The following is a 22,047-nucleotide window of genomic DNA, read 5'->3' on the forward strand; positions in this document are numbered from 1 at the left end:
AAAAAAAAGAAAAAAAAAGTCTTCTGTCTGAGGTCCTTCATCATCCCATGCCCAGTCCCTTCTCAGTCACTTTTTTTTGTTTGTTTTTTTGAGCCAGTGTTTCACTGTGTAGCTTTGTAGACCAGGCTGGCCTGGAATGCACAGAGATTCCCCCTGCCTCTGCCTCCCAAATGCTGGGATTAAAGATGTGTGAAAGGATAACCAACCTACAATTCACAACCTAGAGAAGCTAGGAAACAAGGAGACCCTAAGAGAGACAGACATGGACTCCCTGAGAAGGGGAAAGGGACAAGATCTCCTGAGTAAATTGGGAGCATAGGGGAGGGGGGAGGGAGATAGGAGAAAGAGGATGGGAGAAGGGGAGGGGAGATAAGAACATGAGGGATCAGGAAGATTGAGTGGGGAGAGAGATAGAGGAGAGCAAGCAAAGAGAGGGAGCCATTATAGGTTTAAAGAGAAATCTGGCACTAGGGAATTGTACAGAGATCCATAAGGATGACCCCAACTAGGAATCTAAGCAACACTGGAAAGGCTACCTTAAATGCCCTTCCCCTATAATGAGATTGATGACTACCTTAAATGCCAATAGCTGATAGAAGCAGAAGCAGAGAGTCACAGCTAAGCACTGAGCCGACCTGGAATCTAGTTGTGATGAACAAAGGGGTCAAGACCATGCTGGGAAAGCCCACAGAAACAGCTGACCTGAGCAAGTGAGAGCTCATGGACCCCAGACTGACAGCTGGGGAACCAGCCTAGGACAGAACTAGGCCCCTGAACATGGGCGTCAGTTGGGACCTCTGGCAGTGGAACCAGTATTTATCCCTAGGGCACAATCCCTAGTGCACGAATGGGCCTTGGGAGCCCATTCCCCATGGAGGGATACTCTAAACCTAGATACATAAGGGATGGTCTAGGTCCTGCCCCAAATAATGTTACAGACTTTGATGATCCTCCATGGGAGGACTTACCCTCCCTGAGGAGTGGATGTTGGATGGGATGGGGAGATGGTGGGGGGCATGGGAGGATGAGAGGGAGAGGGAACTGGGATTGGTATGTAAAATAAGATTGTTTTTAATTTGAATAAAAAATTAACTTAAAAAAGAAAATTTTAAAAAGATATCAGAGGTCTTTCTATTTCTCTTTATGTTGAAAGAGGAGATAGGTTTATGAAAAAGTAAGTATCTTTATAATAATACTAAGGTTAGCAACTGTGTCATTTATAGAAAAGGAATGTGAGGTCTGTGACTACAGCAAGTGCTTATAGGAATGTAAAGCAATGAGAACTACTGCCAGCTGACACAGCCACGTTACATAACACTGCATAATACCTAAGTGCAGTGAAGACCTGCTTTTGTTTGCTTCAAAAGGTTTCTGGTGGCTTAATCATAAAAACATGGGAAATCACCCACATGTCCTCTATTTGATAAATGGATAAGCTGTGGCATATCCATACGATGGAATACTACTCAGATCACATCAAATTACTGCTACATGTGATAGTGCAGGGGGACTTCCAAAGCATCTCGTAGGATGAAAAGAGCCTGCTGTAGGATGATATTTGATGACATTCTGATAAAGAAAAAGATGTAGAGAGCAATCAGGTAGTAGATGATGAGCCACAGAGGGAACCTCTGGGATGGGAGTGTGTTCTCTGTCTTGATTATGGTGGTTATTAAACAATATAACGTTTTGTCCAAACTCAAAATATGGGGCTGTAGAGATGACTCAGGTTCAGAACACACACTGATCTTTCTGTGAATCTCAGTTTGGTTCCCAGCACTTGTATCAGGCAGCTCACAACAGCCTGTAACTTCAACTTCATCATATATTATTTTTGTTGATTATAACAACTCTACGAGAGCCAGAGCAGTCTTACAGAGGCCATAAGCTCTGGACCAACCCTCCAGCCCTTCTTTAGATTTTCCCAGCTCTGGAATAGGGCGTGCCCATCTTGGCTAGAAAGAGCAGAATAAGTAGAGGAGATGACCTATCATGTTTTTAGATACTTTTGTTCTTGCTATCAATTATATTTTCAACTTCCAAACCATACTGCATATAGATATAAGTTGCTGAGATTTTTGTTTTGTTTTATTTGTTTTTAAACATTTGAAAGGAGGCATGGTGAAAGACTGTCGAAGAAACTTTCAGTCTGGTTTCTGTAGTCTGTGGATCCTTCTACAGGCAGTAGAACCAACACTGATATTTGCAGCACTGTCAGTCATTCAAAGAGCCCACAAAAGCGTGTTGAATTTCTCAACATGTGGCCTTTGTTTCCCTCAAATCTTGATGGCTTCTATGGAAACCTAGCCAATTACTTAGGGCTGGTGAAGTCATGGATATTGGACGAGAACTTACAACCACCACTTTACTAACCCAGCATAATTCCTAACTACATTCTAAATATTTGTCCTTACACCCACACATAAGTGTGGTCCTAGCGCCTCATCTAAAAACTTCTCTTTGCAACAGATGGAGACTATTACAGAAAACCACAATCAATCAAAACGCTGAGTTGTAGAGTCCATTCCCAATGGCTACATTTAGAAAACAACTCCTGCACCTAAGGCTCAGGGAAGAGGGGGGTAGAAAGACTCTGAGAACCAGAGGATCAGGGATTTTTCTATGAGATTGTGTCTCCTAGTAAAGTCAGAAGCTACACCCATAAATTGTCACCAACAGGACTGCCTGAACATGAGCTGAACAAGGACAACACCAACAGACATGCTAAAGTGAATCCAGGAAAGTCTGCGAGCAGGCCTCAATGCTACCCTAACAACTATAGGAAACTAAGGAATCCTGAGAGCAGGATAGTCTTCCCCAGGGAGGAGCATACTAATTGGAGCATATCAAATAATACTGTACAGACTGAGCAGGAAACACACACACACACACACACACACACACACACACACACACACACACACACACACACACACAGGTATATGACAATTAATGCAAAAAGAAGCTGTGCATTTGAAATAGAGCAAGAAAGGGAATATGGGAGAGTTTGAAAGGAGGAAATGAAATAAAAGAAATAGTAATAAAAATTTGACGGCTTCTCTATGAAGAAGGCATCAACATTCTTAAAATATGACAGTATTTGAAGCAAGGAGATTCTTTTCTTGTTCTAAAAGTAAGTGATCTAGAGATGCTTTTTACATTTACTATTTTCCTTATTAGCTATTTAATGAGTGCTTGACTATGGGTTAGCCACCTCAAAACACATTTCCTTAAACTCTCTTTAAAGTCATTATAGAATTCTTGTGTACCAGATGGACATTGCTTGTGCCACTTTACAGATAAATGCACTGGTTAGGAAACTTCTGGAGTCTACAGGCAGACAATGGCAAACCTGTGGTTTGGATGCAAATTTCCCAACCAACACCCTTTTCTGAGGCTGACGATGGTCTGTGCACTACGTGAGGGGTACCCTCCGGAACACCGAAGTCCCCTGGAATGTTGGTAGAATTTGACAGAGAGGCATCGAGACTGATGTGTGAAATGGGCATGGACAGATTAGAAGGGGAGACAGCAAGACAAGTATATTGTGGCAACATCTACCAAATGGGGGTAACATGCATGGATGCCACTTAGTCCCCTGTAAGGACCTACTAAAAAGTTAAGACCACAGAGTTATCTTAGACGGTTAAAATGGGGACAAAGAATAAAATCTAAAACCAGGTGAAAGAAGCTGTTAACAACTGCCACACAATCACCCCAGAACAGGGTAACAGGTATGATAATTTCTTTCTGTGTGGATTTTTATTAGCTGTGTATCTGCTTTTCTCATTGGCACAGATAACCAAAAGTTACTTGCACTTGACCACGTCATGAGTTTCTTGTGTAAAGTTAAGAGCCGTGACTAAGCTCCAGTGTAGGGTTTGTAATTCAGTCTCCAGTGCAGTTACACTTAAACCAGTGAGAAGCAAATATTTTTTTTGTGACTGTTAGGAGATGTTGATAAAAATCACACTGTAAAATGCAAGAAAAAAATCTGTTTTAAAAAGTTAATTTTGTACAATATTTTCAGCAGACGTAGGCTGCTTACCTCCCCTCGTTGGCTGGTGAGCAATCTATGAAGCATCCCGGCAGGGAAGCCTCTTTGTGTTTATATGACTACAGAGGGTGTCAGCTAAGGTTCTTGCAGAAGTAGATTTCGGAGGAAGGGCCATGACAGGGTTGCTAAGCCCAGTGGAGGCAGAAGAGGAAGGCTCATCATGCATCTGAGCAATGTCATTTTGAAATGCGTCTTGGCCCCCAGTGTATAAATACACTTCAGTATTTTTGTTAGGATTGCCAGAGAACTAGCAAGTGCTCACTCTCTTTGGCCAACAAAAGCATGACTCTGTGTGCAAAAATCCTCTGCACATTTATAAACAAGAACATTTAGAAAATCCCCTCTTGCTGAGAGATATGACAACAGATATGTTTAACTGGGCTGTAAAATAAAGCAGATATTATGAATACTATCTGCTCATCAAGAACAGAAAAAGCGTTTCTGTTTCTTCTAACACAAGCTCATATTTCCCTACCCTCCTGAAACACTTCCCTGGTCTGCAAAGCACCTGCTCATTCTACCTTCTCCCTGCACCCCTACATTTCCTTCCCACAACATGCTGTCTTCTTTATTTTATGTGCATTGGTGTGAAGGTGTCAGATCCCCTGGAACTGGTATTACAGACTGTTGTAAGATGCCATGTAGGTGCTTGGAATTGAATCAGGGTCCTTTGGAAGAGCAGCCAGTGCTCTTAACCACTGAGCCACCACTCCACCCCCACATAACATCCCTAATCTCCAGTACAGCAGTCTGCTTTGGCGATGACAATGATCTTCTGTTATGACAGTCAATAACTGACTAGATTAGGTTGAGCTATTAGGACATGTCTGTGGGGGATTCTCTTGATTGCTAACTACCATGCCTGTTGTGGGTAGCACCATTCTCCAGGCTTGGCTCTGAACGGTATAGATGTGAAGGTAGCCTGCTGAGCAAGTGAGCAAGAAGACAACATGGATGCATTTGCTTTTCTCTGCTCATGACTATGCATGTGGTGTGATCAGCTGTCTCAAGTCCTGCTTCTGTGACTTCTCTGTTATGATGGAAGGTAACTTGGAACTATAAAACCTCTCCTTCCCCTGTGTTGCTTTTTGTTGGGATATTTGTCACAGCAACAGAATGAACTGAGGACAACTATCGAAAAACTTTTCCCCTCACAGAATCTTCTACTGGGTGGCTTGGGTCGGGGGTCGACCTACCTTTTTTTTTTTTTTTTGAAAGGACACATGACAAGCATTTTAGGCTTTGCAAACTATCTGATCTTTTTTTTTTCTGTTCTCTTCTACCACTACAGTTTGAACAACACCATGAACAACACCATGAGCATGCTTGCATTTCTATAATATTTTATTTATGGATAATGCAATTAATTTCCTATAACTTCAACAAGTCTCAAAATAGTCTTTTTTACTGAAATTTTTTTGATAATTCCATATAGGAATACTGTATTTATATTATATCCTTCTTCTCCCTCCGGATTCCATTGTTCTCCATCACTCTCTCTCAAAAACTGTTTTTGGTTTATAGGATGAACAAAAACAGGTTGAGGGATCGATTTGATTTGAGATAGGCCAAGCTACTACTACTACTTTTCTTCTTCTTCTTCTTCTTCTTCTTCTTCTTCTTCTTCTTCTTCTTCTTCTTCTTCTTCTTCTTCTTCTTCTTCTTTTCTTCTTCTTCCTCCTCCTCCTCCACTTCTTCTTTTCTGTTTTTTTGAGACAGGGTTTCTCTGTGTAGCTTTGTAGTCTGTCCTGGCACTTGCTCCATAGACCAAGCTGGCCTCGAACTCACAGAGGTCTGCCTGCATCTGTCTCCCAAGTGCTGGGATTACAGGCATGAACCACCACCGCTTGACTTGCCAAAACTTCTTATCCAAGTCATGAGTTTCATCGCAGTTTTGCAGCCAGTCAGATAGACTCCATGTAAGCCTCTAGTTCAAGAAGCTCATGTCTCCAAAGGCAGCTTGCTCTAAAGTCTAATGGTTAGCTTTCCCAGCCAAAGTACCCAATCTTCAAACACAGAAATGTATTGACTGCCTTAGAGGCCTGGAATCTGAGCAATATTGCCCCTTCCTTTCTTCCTCCCTCTCTCCTTCCCTCCCTTACTTATTTCCTTCCTTTCTTTTTACGATAAGGTTCCATGTAGCCCAGACTGGTCTAGAACTCAATATGTGGCTGAGGATTGATTGCCTTGGATTCCTTATCTCCTTGCCTCCAAACCTTCCAAGTACTTTGATCAGAGGCACAAATCACCACACCTAGCCTGTTCCTTTAACTATTGTTGTATATATAGTGTGTGTGTGTGTGTGTGTGTGTGTGTGTGTGTGTGTGTATGTGTGTGTCTGTGTATACTAGGCTGTAGTCTATAGAAATCTTCCTGCAAATGTCAACTCAGGATACACTTCCAGTGTTCCAGTTTGAAGGTGAGGAGAACAATTCCATGCCAGCCTGTAATGGGCTAGCCACTCTGAACTCTGCCTCCATGCACTTCTCAACCTCATAGACTCAGCAAAATGTGATACTCAGCCTGCAGTTTCTTCCCCTCTGGGTTTCCATCACTCACTTTGATCCTCTCCTGATCCACAACCCCCTGCTCACTACATCTTTTGTTATCCACCATGGCAGTGGGTGTAACCAATGCTTTTCATTGAAGCCTGTAATTTCTCTTATTCTTGATGTCTCAGAGAACAGATTGATTGCCCTGGTCCATGCAGCCCTTCTACAGGGCAGAGTCTGCAATCCTATCTATAGCCCCAGTCTAGCACATCACCTCTAGGTTCCTATTCTCTGCCTAGAGGGGGCACTTTAGGATTGTACTTTACAGTCACTGTAAATCCTGCAGGCCCCATCCTACAGGATGACAATGATGGTAATAATGTTCATAACAAAAGAAACAACATACGCCATTTATTGAGCACCTACCATGTGTTTGGGGCCTATTCTAAACTAAAAATTCATTGTCTCAATAAACTTTTACAGCCACTTACTGCGAGGAAACTACACAGCCCTCTTTTACAGTTGATAGAATGAACACAGCTAAATAATTTGTTCAAAGGCCCTCATGAGTGAGTGAGGCAGCAGGATTTGAACTTGTGAATGTCTGAAACACAGTGTACATGCTTATTAATTACCTAAGACCATCTTTGTGACTATCTGAATGTTGTCACAGGCATCCCACTTACCCCAAACATTCTGCCTGGAAAACCTGAGTCAGTCTTGACTCTCTTCTGTCACCCAGCCTTGCTCACTCAATCAGTCACTGGCACACTGGGATTCTTTGTTCAAACATCTATTTTCCCCGCTTATTTTCACTATCACCCTAATCGACCCCATCACCCACAGTTTGCAGTCATGATCTTCTACTGGGTCTTCCTTTCTCCAGCTGATAGACTTTCCCTGCTGTCTTCTGGTGGGCTTCCTCTGGTTATCTCTCAGCCCTGTCTAACAACCTGGAGGGAGGAGGTCAGTCCCTCAACTACTGAATACTTTAAGTCTTTTGCCACTTACTTTTGTTGTTGTTATTGTTGTTTTGGTAGTTGTAAGAAAAGCGTGTTCTATAATGCAGGAGAAAGGTCAGAAATAATAGTCATAAACACATGTGTGAAATGTTGGTAAATTCCAAGTCTTTCTTAGGACTGTGTCACTCGGTTGACAAAGCTTGTCTAGTACATATAGACCCTGGATTAATGCCCAGCAAAAAAAAAAAAATTTCTTCCTTGCTGGGCAGCTTTAACATGGATTGGGGTGTCGTGTCATCCCTAAAAGAGTACAGTAATGATGGTGGCTGTGGGCACCTGGAGAAGGTTGGGTGTCTTGATAAATGTCTTGACTGCATCCACTCCAGAGCCAGTCCTGCACACTTTTTACTTCTGCCCTAATAGTGTACACACAATTTTACTGTCTGTATAATTTTTAAAGTATGAGGGAAGATGAGAAGGAATGAGATTTGCAATTGCCTGAGGCTTATGGAATCTGAACAATGGGATTAAGATCTCATTTTGTAAGCCCATGTGGGCAGACCCGTGAGCCAGGACGAGAAGGATCTAGACCTCATTCTCCTGGGCATCTGTCCTGCTCTGACCTCCAGTGGAATGCTCCGTCCTCTCCTTGTTACTTCCCTGCTTCTCAAGGGACTTGGAGGCAGGCTGCTTTGGTAAGCAAGACACCCCCCCACACAAGCTTAGGCCCGCCTCCTTCCTACCCACAGGGCTTCCCATGCTGGTTCTAGAATGATTGCCAGCCTCTAGGCACTCAGAATTTTTGTGAAATGCTCAAATGGGAGTCCTCATGTGCACTGACATAGCAGTGGGAAAAAAGTAAAACCAACAACTTTCTTCTCTTTGTTTGATCACAGTGAGGCTTGTATGTTAGACCACAGGTCCTGCCTTTCCACAGAATACACACAAACTTCCCACTCATGCTGGAAGAACATATCCTGATCTCACTGAGTTACTTTTGAAATATTCAAACAAACAACATTCCATGACACACATTTATTTTGTAAGATGCAATTTAAATGTAAGCATAGAGTATGGGCTTTGAGATCAACAAAAACCTGAATATCCTTTTGGCCTAGTCACTTTGTGGCTATGTAATATTGGGCAAATTGTGTAGCCCTTATGAACCTCAGTATTCTTATTATCAAAATAAAGCAGTGGTTCACCTTGATTGTCAATTTGATGGGATTGAGGAGTGCCTAGGAGGAAGGGGTTAGCTGGAGGGCCAAGCCACCGAGGATATGTCCCTTCTCTGTTTCCTGGCCACCATGATACATGTTTTCTGTTCCACCTCCCCACAAAGATATATTCAAGCATCTGAAACTGGGCATTTTGTCACACTGATAGAAAAATAACTAACATGCAGTGATTCCCTCTCTTCGGTGTTGTATGAAAGCTAAATGTGATAAAAACGTGAAATGTTCATAAGTCTGTATACACATACACACTTTAAAAATACCATCTAACAAAAAACCTTAACATCAGTCACGTAAACATCCTCTTTTGAGGTCAGGGTTGTCCAAGAGATTCCCAAAGCATCACAGGTTATTGCTATTGCCCTTGGTTGCCCCGCAAAGGTGGAAGGTAAGTCTTTAATGCTCAAGGCACCATGTACTTCAGAGGTAGGGCACAGAGGCCCATGAGCTAGAACTGATCAGAAAGCCTCCTTCCTGAGGACTAGCTTTTGTAGTACCAGATGGTGTCATGGAAGCTTCCAAAGGAGGGGAGCAGCTAACAGCACTATCCTGCTGTGACGCCTATGAATCACAACAAGGGCTAGGCAGTAGTGCACATATACCTTGTCAGTAGTCAATAGCTCTCTAACTGGACTTAAGGCTCACTCAACAAGGGGAAAGTCACACCTGGTACTGGAAACCTACCTAACTACCCAAGGCTATTGAAGTCACGAATCCTGGAGCAGAACCTATAAACCACCACTTTACTAAACCAGCATAATGCCTAACCATATTCCAAACATTTTTCTTATGCCCACAGGCAAGTGTAGCTTTCACCACTTGTCAAGAAACAAAACAAAATAAAACAACAGTAACAAAACCCTTTTTGCGTCAGAGACCATTACAAAAAGCTACAACCAATCAATCAAAGTGCAGAATTTTGGTTCCTATTACCAATGGCTACATTTTCAAAAACAACAACAAAAACAAACAAAAAACAAAACGAAACAAAACAACAAAAACCTTCAGCACCTTAGGTTCAGGGAACATTGCAGAGGAGGGGGCAGAAGATTTTAAGAGCCAGAGGATCAGGGCATTTGCTGTGAGATTGTGTCTCCTAGTAATGCCAGAAGCTAGATGCATAGAATTTCACAAATATGACTGTTTAAATATGACTTGAACAAGGACAACACCAGTAGACATGCTAAAGCAGATAGAGGAAAGCCCATGAGGACCCAGGCCTCAATCCTACAAAAAGAACTGTAGGCAATTTAGGAATGCTGAGAGCTAGAGAAATAGACTGCCCCAGGGAAGAGCATACCAGTTGGTTATCCAGTATCAGGTCAGCCCTGAAAGAGAGCATGGAGGAGTGTAAGGGAGGGTGTGGAGGGGAAAAAGGAAGGGGGAAATTGTATAATCATGTTATAATCTCAAAAATTAAAAGAAATTTAAAAAATAATGAGAACAAATACACATTCATCTAACACATGTTTCTCTAAGGTAAGATACTCATAAAAAGCCTTCTTCAGTCTAAGTCACATTAATAATGATAAGCAAAGGAAATTATCCTATCAAAAAGAAAGGGAAGTTGGTTCATTTGACAACTATTTGAAGTTAACCTAATTTTAGCAAAAATACAAATCTACATTTATTAGTATAGGATAATGACTGTAATGTTTTAAAATAAAAAAGATTACACATTATTTATTTGTTATTGACTAAATACAAGGCACAGAATTAGCTGCAGTTCCATTATTACTTTCTCCATAATCATTATCATTGATAAATTTATTAAGAGGCTGGGGCTGTAGGCCAATGATAAAATACTTGCTTCACATGGATGTTTCAGTCTCTAGGACTCCTCAAAAAATGTTTGTGTTCTTATGCAGGAAAATGGATACCACGGGACATAATCCACTAAGTGAATTATACTAGTCTCAGAAAGACAATTTTGTATTTTCTCTCATATATGGTTCCTGGATTTTATGTGAATACATGAAACCATACATACATACATATCTATCTATCTATCTATCTATCTATCTATCTATCTATCTATCTATCGTAAGTAGAAGCAAGACTATTTGAGGGAACAAAGAAGACAAAGAAGAGAGGGATAAGAGGGAGACTAAGGGATTACAGGCTATATGCTCAACATGCAATATATATTTGTATGAAAATATACTTATATAATAGCGCCACATACAATGAAAAAATTTTAAGATAAATAATGAGGTAAATACTATGTGTATTATTATCACTCAAAAAAAAAAAAAAAAAAGGAAATGTGGAGCTGGAGAGACTTGGTTCATTGGTTAAGAGGACCTGGGTTTGAATCCCAGTACCCACACAGTGGTTTAGAACTATCTGTAACTCCACTTCCACGATATTCAACACCCTCTTCTGGCCTCTGTGGACACTTCTGGCTTTGTGGTATACAAACATGCATACAGGCAAACACTCATAACATAAAATAAAATATAAAGGAAAAAAATTTTAAAAAGAGAGCAAATGCTAAAATTTTGGCAAAAATTTTACTGTCTATGTGAATGTATATCTAGTTATACATTCAGAAACTGTTTTTAGCAAGTCAGATCAAACTGTGTAATCTTTTTCATTTTAAAACATTCTAGTCATTATTCTGTATCAATAAGTAGTAGTTTTGCATTATCACTAAAAAAATAAATATCCTCAAATAGTTGCCAAATTAACCAACTTCTCTTTCCTTTTGATAGGATAATTTGATTTGCTTATCATTATTAATGTGACTTAGACTTAAGAAGGCTTCTTAATGAGTATATCTTACCTTAGAGAAACATGTATTAGATGAGTGTGGGCTCAAAGTCTTCAGAGAGAGCTGGTGAGAAATTGCATTTGGTGAACGATGGCATCTCATCGCCCTCAAATCTCCTTGAGGCTGAGTTAACGCTGCTCCTGGTAAAGCCACCCCCGCCCACTTCCCACCCGAAGCACTACACTGGGGACACGTCCAAGGAAAATGCTCCTTGTGACCTGCTCTCCTGTGACTCTCATGCACATAGCCTTTGTCTCTCACTTGGCATGAATCATTTTAGCTGTCATTTACTGAGACCCTATCCTGTGCTTTTAGATACATTAAGTGTCACAAGAATCACATACAATTGATAAAATTATTACATTTTAAAAGTGAGAAACAGAAACTGAAATTATGTCACTTACTTGCTGTATCAGTCACTATTATCATCATCACTGTGATTAAATAACTGACAAAAGGAAACATGAGGCATTTTGTCCCACTGTATCCTCAGTCAGGAAGCAGAGAGAAATGGATGCTGGTACTCAGCTCACCTTCTTCTTTCTCCCCTTGGACTCAATCTGGTACTCTAGCCCATGGGATAGTGTCATACACATTCAGGGTGGGTCTTCTCTTCTTAGTTAAACCTCTCTAGACTGATTCTTACTTGTGTTCCCAGAGGTGTGTCTCCTAAGTGATCCCAAAGCTAGTCAACATGACGATGAAGATTAACTATCACACTTGCCTAGAGTCCCACAGTGAGAATGATTTGGGACCTAGGCTTATGACCAGACTTTACAGTAGAACCCCCCTTTTCCCACTAACCCAGAGTGCTTGTTCATTACCACCCCTCCCATACTGTTAGTATGTTTATTCAATATTTTAGAGCTTATATGTCTTGTACTAAATTGTAAATCCCTTTAAAACGGCATCTTTTTCAATAAATAATAAATTATTAAGTACTTACTTATTGAACAAGCACTCCGTGTTTGGCACTATGTAAAGAAAGAGAGATAAAGCCATGAACAAGTTAGAAAAAATGAATCTAAAGAGATAGGAGGAGGAGGAAAAAAGAAAAACCCAACCCAAGTCAATAGTTTCCTTGAACTTTGAGCTAAAATTTGATCAAGGCAAGTCTATAGATGTGGCATAACACAGAGAAGCAAGTCCTAGGCAGACAGAACACCAAGTACAGGGGCTATGTGGAGCAATACATTCAAGGAGTAAAAAGAAAGTCTGTGTAGCTAGACCAGAGCCAGGGAGACAATGGGTGGGGCAGTATAAAGTTAGGATGGAAAGGCAGGTGGAAGCAAACTCAGGCAGGATTGAGCCATTAGGGGACTTTTAGCAAAGAAGCATGATGTTTACACTTACAAACTTATCACTCTGGCGGCAGGCTTGAAAGCAGATGACAGAGCATGACAACATGACAGCAGGAGGGACGTGATGCCATGGCAGCTGCCTCCAAGGTGGTGACAGATGAATGGGAAAGAATTGTCTGGCTCAGGAGAATGAATAGGGCTCGCTGATGGTTTAGAAATTGGGGGCTCAGGAAAACAGCAAACCAAAGATAAGTCCTAGGTTATTGACCTGAGCACCTGGGCAGAGGGTGACATTGTTAAGGATGATGGGTACAGAGAAAGATGACTGTACTGGGGATGTGGAGAAAATGCTGGATGCTATGTGAACTGAGAGGGAGGAGGCAATAGTTCTGTTTGGGGCATATTTGAGATGCCTTTCGGGCATTGTTAGAACATAAACTCTGGCAGGGCAGAGAGTTTGCCTGTACTGCACTATGATGGACCTTTGTGCCCCAAGCACAGTTGAGACATAAGCCGGTACAAAAAATGCCCAAGAGAAGCATTGGGATGGCAGTTGGATTTATGGCTGTTTAAATCTTTTGGGCAAATGCAGATCCCTGGCAAAGCATAAATACATTCCTCCTTGGCTCTTACACGAGCAGTAAAGATCTCTGAGACAGTGGTTTTTCAAAGAGCTGAATCAAATATCCTAATAGGGTCAGCTAATACAGTCACAGAGAGGCTCAAATGCCCAGTCTCTGACTAAAGCTTGTCTGAGCTTTCCCACCAAGTCCAAGGCCATCAAGGTAATCCAATCACCAAGGCCTTGAAGGGCTACCGCAGTTTCTCTGGGTCATTTTTACCATTTCTGATAACAATGATAGCAACAACATACTTATGTTTGTCACAATCCTTGCCTATTTTCATTTCCACGGTCACCATTCTTATTTCTATCAGTCTCAGCATTCAAGTGTTCCTGGATGCACTTTTAGACAGAAAAAAGCAGTCCTCCTGTGTGTCTCCCAGTGTGAAGGAGGTGCTACGTTTTCAGTATCAGAAAAAGTTGAAGTCAGAGAGCTGCTCTGAATCCTCTTGGGAAGAAAATGGTCTCCTTCAGAGGAAGACAACCAATTGCAGACATAAGGCTTTCTCAGGGTTCAGTTAAGAAAGACTACACCAAAACCACAGCTCAGGAAGCCAGAACACCTTGTTCTGGCTTGTTAAGTGGCTGGTGAACATAAAAATAAAGTTATAATGGAACTTGTTATCAGTAGTTATTCTGGAAAATAGTTAATCTTAGTGGGGTTTTGTTTTTGCTTTCTTCTAACATGGAATAACCACCATGCCTTTGCTCTCTGCTTAGTCTTTTCCATACACTATCTTTCTGGGCCAGGTACTATTATCACCTGTGACGTTTTATCTTGATTGTCAGCTTGATTGGCTTGAGAGGCACCTAGATTAGTAAAGTATGCCTCTACCTCTAGGGGAGCCAGTGAAGATGCTTCCTGAAAGCATTTCCTAATGGGGATGGCCTACTCTGGACGTGGGTGGCATCACCCCGAAGGCCAGTGGGTCTAGATGGGGAAGAAAAGGAAAAAGAAGACAGCTTACATGTATGGGCATTCTGTCTTGCTTCCTGAGGTGAATGTGTTCCCATTGTTATGGTGTTCTGCTTCACTCTGGGCCCAGAAACAGAACCAGATGATTGTGGGTTGAACCCTTTGGAACTATGACTCCAAATCAAACCTATTCCCTTAAGTCATATTTCTCAGGTATTTGGCCACAGCATCACAAAGCTAACTAACATATCACCTCCCTTTAAAGAGGAGGGATTCAGGCCAGGGCTGTAGCTCAGTGGTAGAGTGTTGCCCCACATGCATGAGGTCCTAAATTCAATATCTAAGACTGGAAAGGTGAGGGAGTCCGTAGTTGGTGCCGGGTTAGATAACTGGGCAAGGTGAATTAAATCCAAGCAGGTAGTCTCCAAAGCTGCCCCCAAGTGGCAATGTGCCATCCCCGGCCACTACTAATGCTACTGTGAGTGAGATTTGCTATCAGCTAGCTCCAGTATTGATAACCACAAGCAGATGAGCCGGCTCTTAGAATGTTGCTGTGCAGCCATTGTCCATTGCAGCCTTTTGTTTTTAGATGGTGTCTTGGTATGTTGCTGGGACTGTCTTCAAACTCTTGGACTCAAGTGTTTTTCAGTTTTCACCCCTGGAGTAGCTGGAACTACAGGTGTGTCCTACGGTCTCCAGTCAACACTGCTCTGGGAGAGAAGAGCACAACTGGGAGACATGTGACCCTGGGAGACATGCTTTTGTCAAGGAGAAAGTGGGTTTTCCAGTGAGCTGAAATTTGACTTGCTCAAGAATCCTTACCAGCCCCTCTGCCTGCACATGTATTCGTTTGAAGAAGAGAGTTTGTGCAGTAGCCCTGAACAGACCGTTTGCTCAGCTGCCTGCTTTTACAAAATGGGGAAAGACTTTGATGGGAAACATTTCTCAACACAGTTGGCTATGTAAGTTTAGAACTATTTCCCCAAAGCATTTCAAGGGAAGGACCATACCTCACCACTGCCCCATGATCTATGTTCTGCTTTCTGGAAAAACTGTTGGCAGTGCCAACAAGGCAGACTTCCAGGTGTCAGAATCAGCTGTCGGGATGGCTGTCACTTGGGAAATATAGAAGGAATTGGGGAGCTGGGGGTAGGGGTGGTGCTTGTCTCAGACTGCTTTGCTCTTATTGTGGGTTTTCAAGACAGGGTTTCTCAGTGTTTCCCTGGCTATTCTAGAACTCTCTCTGTAGATCAGGCTGACCTTGAACTCAGAGATCCACCTACCTCTGCCTCCCAAGTTCTGGGATTAAAGGTGTGCATCACCACTGTCAGCTAGAAACGTGGCTTATTTTTCTTGTTTGCCTTTTCCCTAGGAATACGGCTGTGCCTATTCTTTATAGACACGACTTTTGAACTGCTGAACTGATGCATCTCATGAGATTTGCCAGGTGGAAAGGATAAGCAAGAACAGAGTGTTGCTCCAGACCACCGAGTTTGTGTGTCTGAGAGAAGCAGGTTGGTGAATGACACAGTCAGCCACACATAAGTAAAGATAAGCGGGATCCAGAGGCTTGTGGGGTTCCTGCGTTACTTAGGGCTTCAATGCAGAACTAAAGACCTGCCTTCATGCCGGCTGGTATGGAAGAGGAGCCCAGACAAGCGGTCTTGCCAAGAATTACTCAATATGAAAACTGCTGTTACAGGCTCCTGAAATTGAATGTGGCTCCCCAGCCAGAGACAGCAACTATCTGTGACATGAAAGAGAGTGTGGCCATAGTGTGAGCAGTGATGGGCTGTGGAGTCCAATGTCACTTTAGGAACAGATCCCAGTTGTCACAGATAAACAACACACAAGGGCAGAGGCCTTATTATAGGGCATAAAGTTTGGGGAGTAAAGACTCAGAACTATGACCCTAGAAAGCTCCCCCCTTACCCCATGTCACACCCTGGACATTCTGAGAAAGGGCACAAGGGAAAAGTAAAGTGTGTGTGTGGGGACTTCAGTCTCTACTGGCATCTTCTTGGCTGCTTCTGATCTCCATGGTAAAGAAGACATAGGGACATACCCCTGTCTCTTCTAGAAAAGGAAGAAGGCTTGGGAATTTATTGTAAGGGGAATAAAAGCAAAGCAAGATCAAAGAGAATGTGGCTTAGCAGCAGAAACTGAGTAAAGGAAGACAGGGTGAAAGGAATATCTGAGGCTCTGAGAAAGAGGCTTCGTGTGTGGGCAGGAAGCGAGGCAGCTCATCCAAGGGGAGAGAGGGCACGTTGGGTCCTGGGAGTTTAAGGTCAAGATTGTGGCCTGAGGGACAGGTCCAGGCTAAAAAGGTCCAGAAAGATCTGTCTCTCAGGCCAAACATGCAGGGCTGAATTCAGTATAATCTGATGCCTCCCCCTCCCATGGGCTTCTGGGTATTCTCAAGGTGAAGCGCAGGAAACAGTGCCTGCCTAAAGGGCGCCTTAGTCTTACAGAGCTGGGGGTGGGAGGGCATGCATGTGAAGAAATGCGGTCGGCGATTTATCTCCTGGCCTTCCTTCATGTCAGCAAAACCTGTCCAGCTGTTTCATGATTCCTCCCTGAGCTGCATTTTCGCCATACTTTCCTCAGAACAAACATTATGCAACATTGCATCAGGAATTCTCTTCCCTTTCCCCTCGTTACAGTTAAGTCCGTGTGTACAGAGTTGTTGGGATGGACGTGGGAAACGTCTAGCTCATAGGTTCTGCTGGCATTCAAGAGGGAGCAACCTCACTATGCCAGGAAGTCTTGCTCAGGACAGAAAACATTCGGTGGATTGTCTTCCTGTCAGAATGTCCCTCCTGTCCCACAATTTCTCCCCAGTATGGTCTGTCACTCAAGGCCCAGCCCCAGACTCCCGAGCTCAGCAGAGGGGGCTGTGACCTCCCACCTCTGCACCGCCACCGGTGCTGTCTGCAGCACACACGCGCCATGTGCTCCCTGCCTTTTTTGGTAGTTATTTGTGTGTCTGCCCCTGGTAGCTTCTGGCAGCTGCAGATTCTTACTTACTTTCCTTAGAGCACATCCACCAACTGGCCTGCTCCTGAGGAGCGCTGAATAAATGGGCCGGGACGACTGACTGCACCAATAAACACATCTATCTGCCTCTCCCCGGGGACGAGCGCCCTGCAATGGCTGGTGCTGTCCTTCTTCTCTTTAGGGTCCTGTAATGTGCTGAGGAACATATTTCCTACTCTTGGAGAGAAGTGCTTCTAATTTTGACGAGACCAAAGTGTGGGTTCATGTTGTTAAGCTCCAGGGTGAAATATTGCTGGTTTCTGATTTGAAAATCCATGTTTGGTCTATCATCGTGGAGTGAGGAGAGAAGGCAAAAGCCCAGTAGGCTTGCACGAAGTATGTCTTGAATGAAATGAATGAATGAATGAATGAATGGGGGACTGGTGACAGAAGTCTAGTAAATAGAAGCTAGATAAAAAAAATAGCAATAGAAATAAAAAAGGATATATACTCATGACACCTAGAGAAAAACATGCAAAGAGATTAAGGTTAATTAAATTCTGAATCAGAACTTCTTGCTTTATTGGGAAGTTGTCTTCATAACTTAAAAAGCAGAAAGGCAGTAAGAAAAGACAGACTGAAGACAAACCCAGTCTCTGATAGCCACTTAGCTACTCTGTGACCTTGGACAAGTGACTCGGCCTTTCTGAGCTCATTGTGTTATTTTAAATTTACCAAAAAGCTGTAGAAATAGTACAGAGTTCCCACATATTCTTCGCCCACCTTCCCTGGATGTGAATACTGTTCACAATCATAGCACAAGTAAGAAACCCAGGAAATAAACACTGACACAGTAACGAACTCAACTGTACAGTTGAGTTACTATTGAACTAGTTGACTATAAAAAAAATGCATCATTGACGCTTTACTATTTTCCTATCACTTTCCTTTTTTTCCAGTCTCATATTCACTAGAATTGTCTCTTCTCCAATGTTCAGAGCTCCTCAGATTTTTCATCTTTCACGACCCTGACACTTTCTAGAGCATTGCCTGTCCCTCAAACTGGCTATGTCTGACATGTTCCCATTACTAGATTCAGGTTTGCCTCTGTGACAAGAACACACAGAGGTGACACCACACCTCTTTAAGCAGACTAAGTAGGGACTCAATTGGATATGTATCATTAGTGGTCAAGGAATCTTGAGACAGTGTCTGTGGCTGGGTTTCTCCACTGTTCTATTCTTCTACGTGATTAGCAAGGATCTTGTGGAAAGTTGCTTCAGGATCATGCAAATTCTCCATCTCTCACCCCATTTCTTTTTGTTAAATAATTTTGAAATGCATTGGGTGTTCTACATGCAATGCTGCTGGCTTTTGTGTTCTCATGGGGACTCCCAATTGCCTCAATACAATCATTATTTGTTTTGCTGTCTAGGCTTCACTCTTCTACATTTGCAAGTCAGGGATCATCACAGCTGTAAAAGGATTAAGTGGGGTTTAAAAAAAAAAAGTGAGAATATCCAGTACAGAGCACCTACTAAACAGGTGGGTGTTCCTTTCTTTTTTGAGTGGTGTATGTACATACTCATGTGTGAATGCACATGTGTGTGTGTATGTGTGTGTAAGTGTGTGTGCATGCACACACATGTTGAGGCCAGAGGTCAGTGTCCAATTCAATTTCTCTCCACCTTATTTTTTGAGGCAGGGTATATCACCGAATCTGGAAGTCATCAATTCAGCTAGGCTGATTGGCCGGGGACCTGGGGACCTCCAGGATCCCTGTTTCCCTCTCACCGGAGATCCTTTTGTTTCCTTGTGAAAAGCCACACTAATCTGGAGGCAGTCCATTGTAAGTATTTGAAAGTCATTCTTGTGTCATTCTCTTTGAATGTAACCCAGCCTTTCCACCTTTACATTAAAAGCGAACAGAATTAGCTATGCCCAGGCTGATTGGTGGAAATCCTTTTGAATCTGCCTTTGATCACTGCCCCGACTGACGTTTTAATTAGTTTGCCTATGATTTGCATGGAAATAGATGCTTGAGAATACTTGAAAACACTCTATTCTCATAAGCAGTTTAAGTGTTTTCCCAGAAATCTTGTTTCTGTTCTGAAGTTGCTGCTAAACTATTTTCAGAGATAGTCCAAAACATACCTCACCCCAGATGTGGGTGCCCCATCTGTAGCTCTGCTGTGTCGGCCAATCACTGCTTCATCACTGACTCCCAAGGCTGTGGCAGTGATGGAAAATGTCCAAGTTTGATTTAAAATTAGATTTTAAAACTTCTTGTAATTGCAACTCACTTGCAAGTTAAGGTCTAATTTTCTAAAAAGGACAAGCATGGGGTCTTAAAGATTCGAGAGTAAATAGAGCTGGAAATTTCAAATAAGTCTCGAAACAGTAAAATCACTCCATTTACGGGAACTTTCATTTTCCCGTCCGTTTTTATCAGTAAGAAAAATCAAGAACACCAAGAGATTTGTTTTAAAAAACAGTTCTGGGTGAGCGTAGTTTTCCAAGCTCTCCTGTGGACTCCTAACGATTCCCTTTTAGTTTGAGCTGGGATGGAAAGTTCAGCTACAGCAAGTATCACCCTCAAGGCAGGTGACAGGCAGGACACTGTAGAGGCGAAAGCCCAGAATATATGGGTTTGGATCTCACAACAGCACCCATCCCTTGTGTAATCTGAGCCAGTGACTGTCCTTACACCCAGGTTTTCCTGTTGGTTGCATAGGAAAGCTGTTCCCCAAGGTTATAAAATTGTCTTCGTGAGCATCCTGGGCCTCTGGACACAGGCTTCTCTCTGAGGAATGGGATTGGGGATGTGCCTGGACATGGAGCCAGTTGGGCTCAACCTCCTAACGCTTTCTTTTTCTACTGGGCATCATCCTGATCAATAATATTTACCACCATTGACAGGGTCTTTTCTGGCAAACTATAGAGGCTGCAGACTGAGGCCAGGAGTTAGGAGGGCACACATAACAAAGGCTGACTGACCCTCTGTCAATCAGAGATACACATGACCCACAATGAGAGCCCTTTTAGCATTAGATGGCACTTACTAGCTACCCAAGTCAGAAACTGAGCTATTTGTGGAATTCAACCAACCAAGAACCCACAATAGCCATCTTTAAAAATTGTAACTTAATAATTGGGGAAAAAAGAAGTTAAAACTACAAGTAGAACAAGAAAAAAGTAAACTATGGATGTGGGGCACATTACCAAGGGAGAAGGGTGCTTTAAGACCAAGACTTGCATCTCCTTCCTGTCACTCCCTCTTTGACCTAAGCGACAGTGATGCCAGCCATTGGCTCCCCATCTCTCCCCATCCCTGGATGCCATCCAGAAGATCCATCTTCAGGGTTCCCAAATTCTGGCATGTTCTCTGAAAATTTAAGGTGACTTTCTAAGGTTGAGGATTTTGATAGGTGCAGATTGGGGAGTGGAGTGATTCACACCCCTCCATAACTAGCTCCATGCTTCCTTATATGAAGAACTCCAGGCACTGGTCTTTTAACTTTCTAAGGAGAAGTGATAGACATGGCTAGGCTTCATGCTGCCAAAGCTCACAACTGAGACACGGGTCTTAGGGTCTTAGAAACATTGCTTAGAAACATTAGAGGGGAGTCTGGGGGCTGAAATGTTTGCAGACAGCTAGGATGCAGTGAGAATTAAGAAGATAGTGTGGTGGCAATCTCAGGGCTTGGGAAGAAAACTGGTCATCATGGAAGAAGCAAGACAGACAGATAGGTAGAAGAGTTATCAATGACAGAGTCCACTTTGGGAACCCATTCTACATAGAAGGATACTCTCTCAGCCTAGACACACAGGGGAGGGACTAGGCCCTGCTCCAAAAGATAAGACAGACTTTGATGATCCCTTATGGAAGGCCTCACCCTCCCTGGGGAGCAGAAAGGGGACAGGATAGGGAGTTGGTAGGGGGCAGGGGAGGAGGGGAGGGTGAAGGAACTGGGAGTGACATGTAAATGAAGCTTGTTTCTAATTTAAATAAAAAAGGGAAAAAAAAAGACAAAGTCCAGACAATAAATACGCTTAAGAACCATGGATGGTGGCTCAAATACGGAAATGTCTGAGTGGTTCCTTACCTCATTAAATCTCATCACAAGGTCTTCAAGGGCATTGTGCTCTCCATTCTGAGAAGTGAGGATTGATGCTGAGATGGACGCTTTGAGATGGGGCAGGGAACTCTGGCATTCAGGGGAACTCAAGTCCCGGGTTAAGAAACAAAGGTAGTCCATGGGCAGGACCCTCCGGTAAATGTTCTGCTCCTGCTCTGTCAGGATGCTGGCCACTTCCTCTGGGAACTGAATGAGGGGCTGGAGATCAATCAGCTCCTTGCTGATCCCAGCTGAACTTGAAGGAACAGTATTGGAATTGGCCATAGAGGTGCCCAGTTGGCGTTCTGAGAGGGAAAAAAAAAAAGCAACAAAATTTGGAGTTATACAGAGGCTAGGATCCCTATCAAAAAGCCAGTCAAAACCTTGTAGATTTCTCAGTCAAATCCTTTGCTTAGTGAGTAGCTCTACACTGCCATGCTTGCAATAGAGAGTTTTCTCACATCTGCCATCTTGAATCCCTGGGAGGTGGAGGCAGGGGCTTATCTTCCTTCAGTAGCTGCATTAATTTATCACATCAGCACCAACAAGCTCCCTATGAAACTATAGATCATTATCCACTTCATCATCCTTGGTT

General features: G+C 42.8%; 1 protein-coding gene across 2 annotated transcripts in view; it reads right to left on the minus strand.

Annotated features, from left to right (window-relative positions):
• Plce1 (phospholipase C epsilon 1) overlaps positions 1–22,047 on the minus strand; it is a 286,564-nt gene that overhangs the window by 105,681 nt on the left and 158,836 nt on the right. For both annotated transcript variants that reach the window (XM_027407429.2, XM_027407428.2), the window contains exon 4: positions 21,441–21,757. In XM_027407429.2, coding sequence (XP_027263230.1) covers positions 21,441–21,757 — 317 coding nt within the window. The remainder of the gene's footprint in view (positions 1–21,440; positions 21,758–22,047) is intronic.

This window comes from Cricetulus griseus, chromosome 3 (assembly GCF_003668045.3).
Source record: "Cricetulus griseus strain 17A/GY chromosome 3, alternate assembly CriGri-PICRH-1.0, whole genome shotgun sequence".
Lineage (NCBI taxonomy): Eukaryota > Metazoa > Chordata > Mammalia > Rodentia > Cricetidae > Cricetulus > Cricetulus griseus.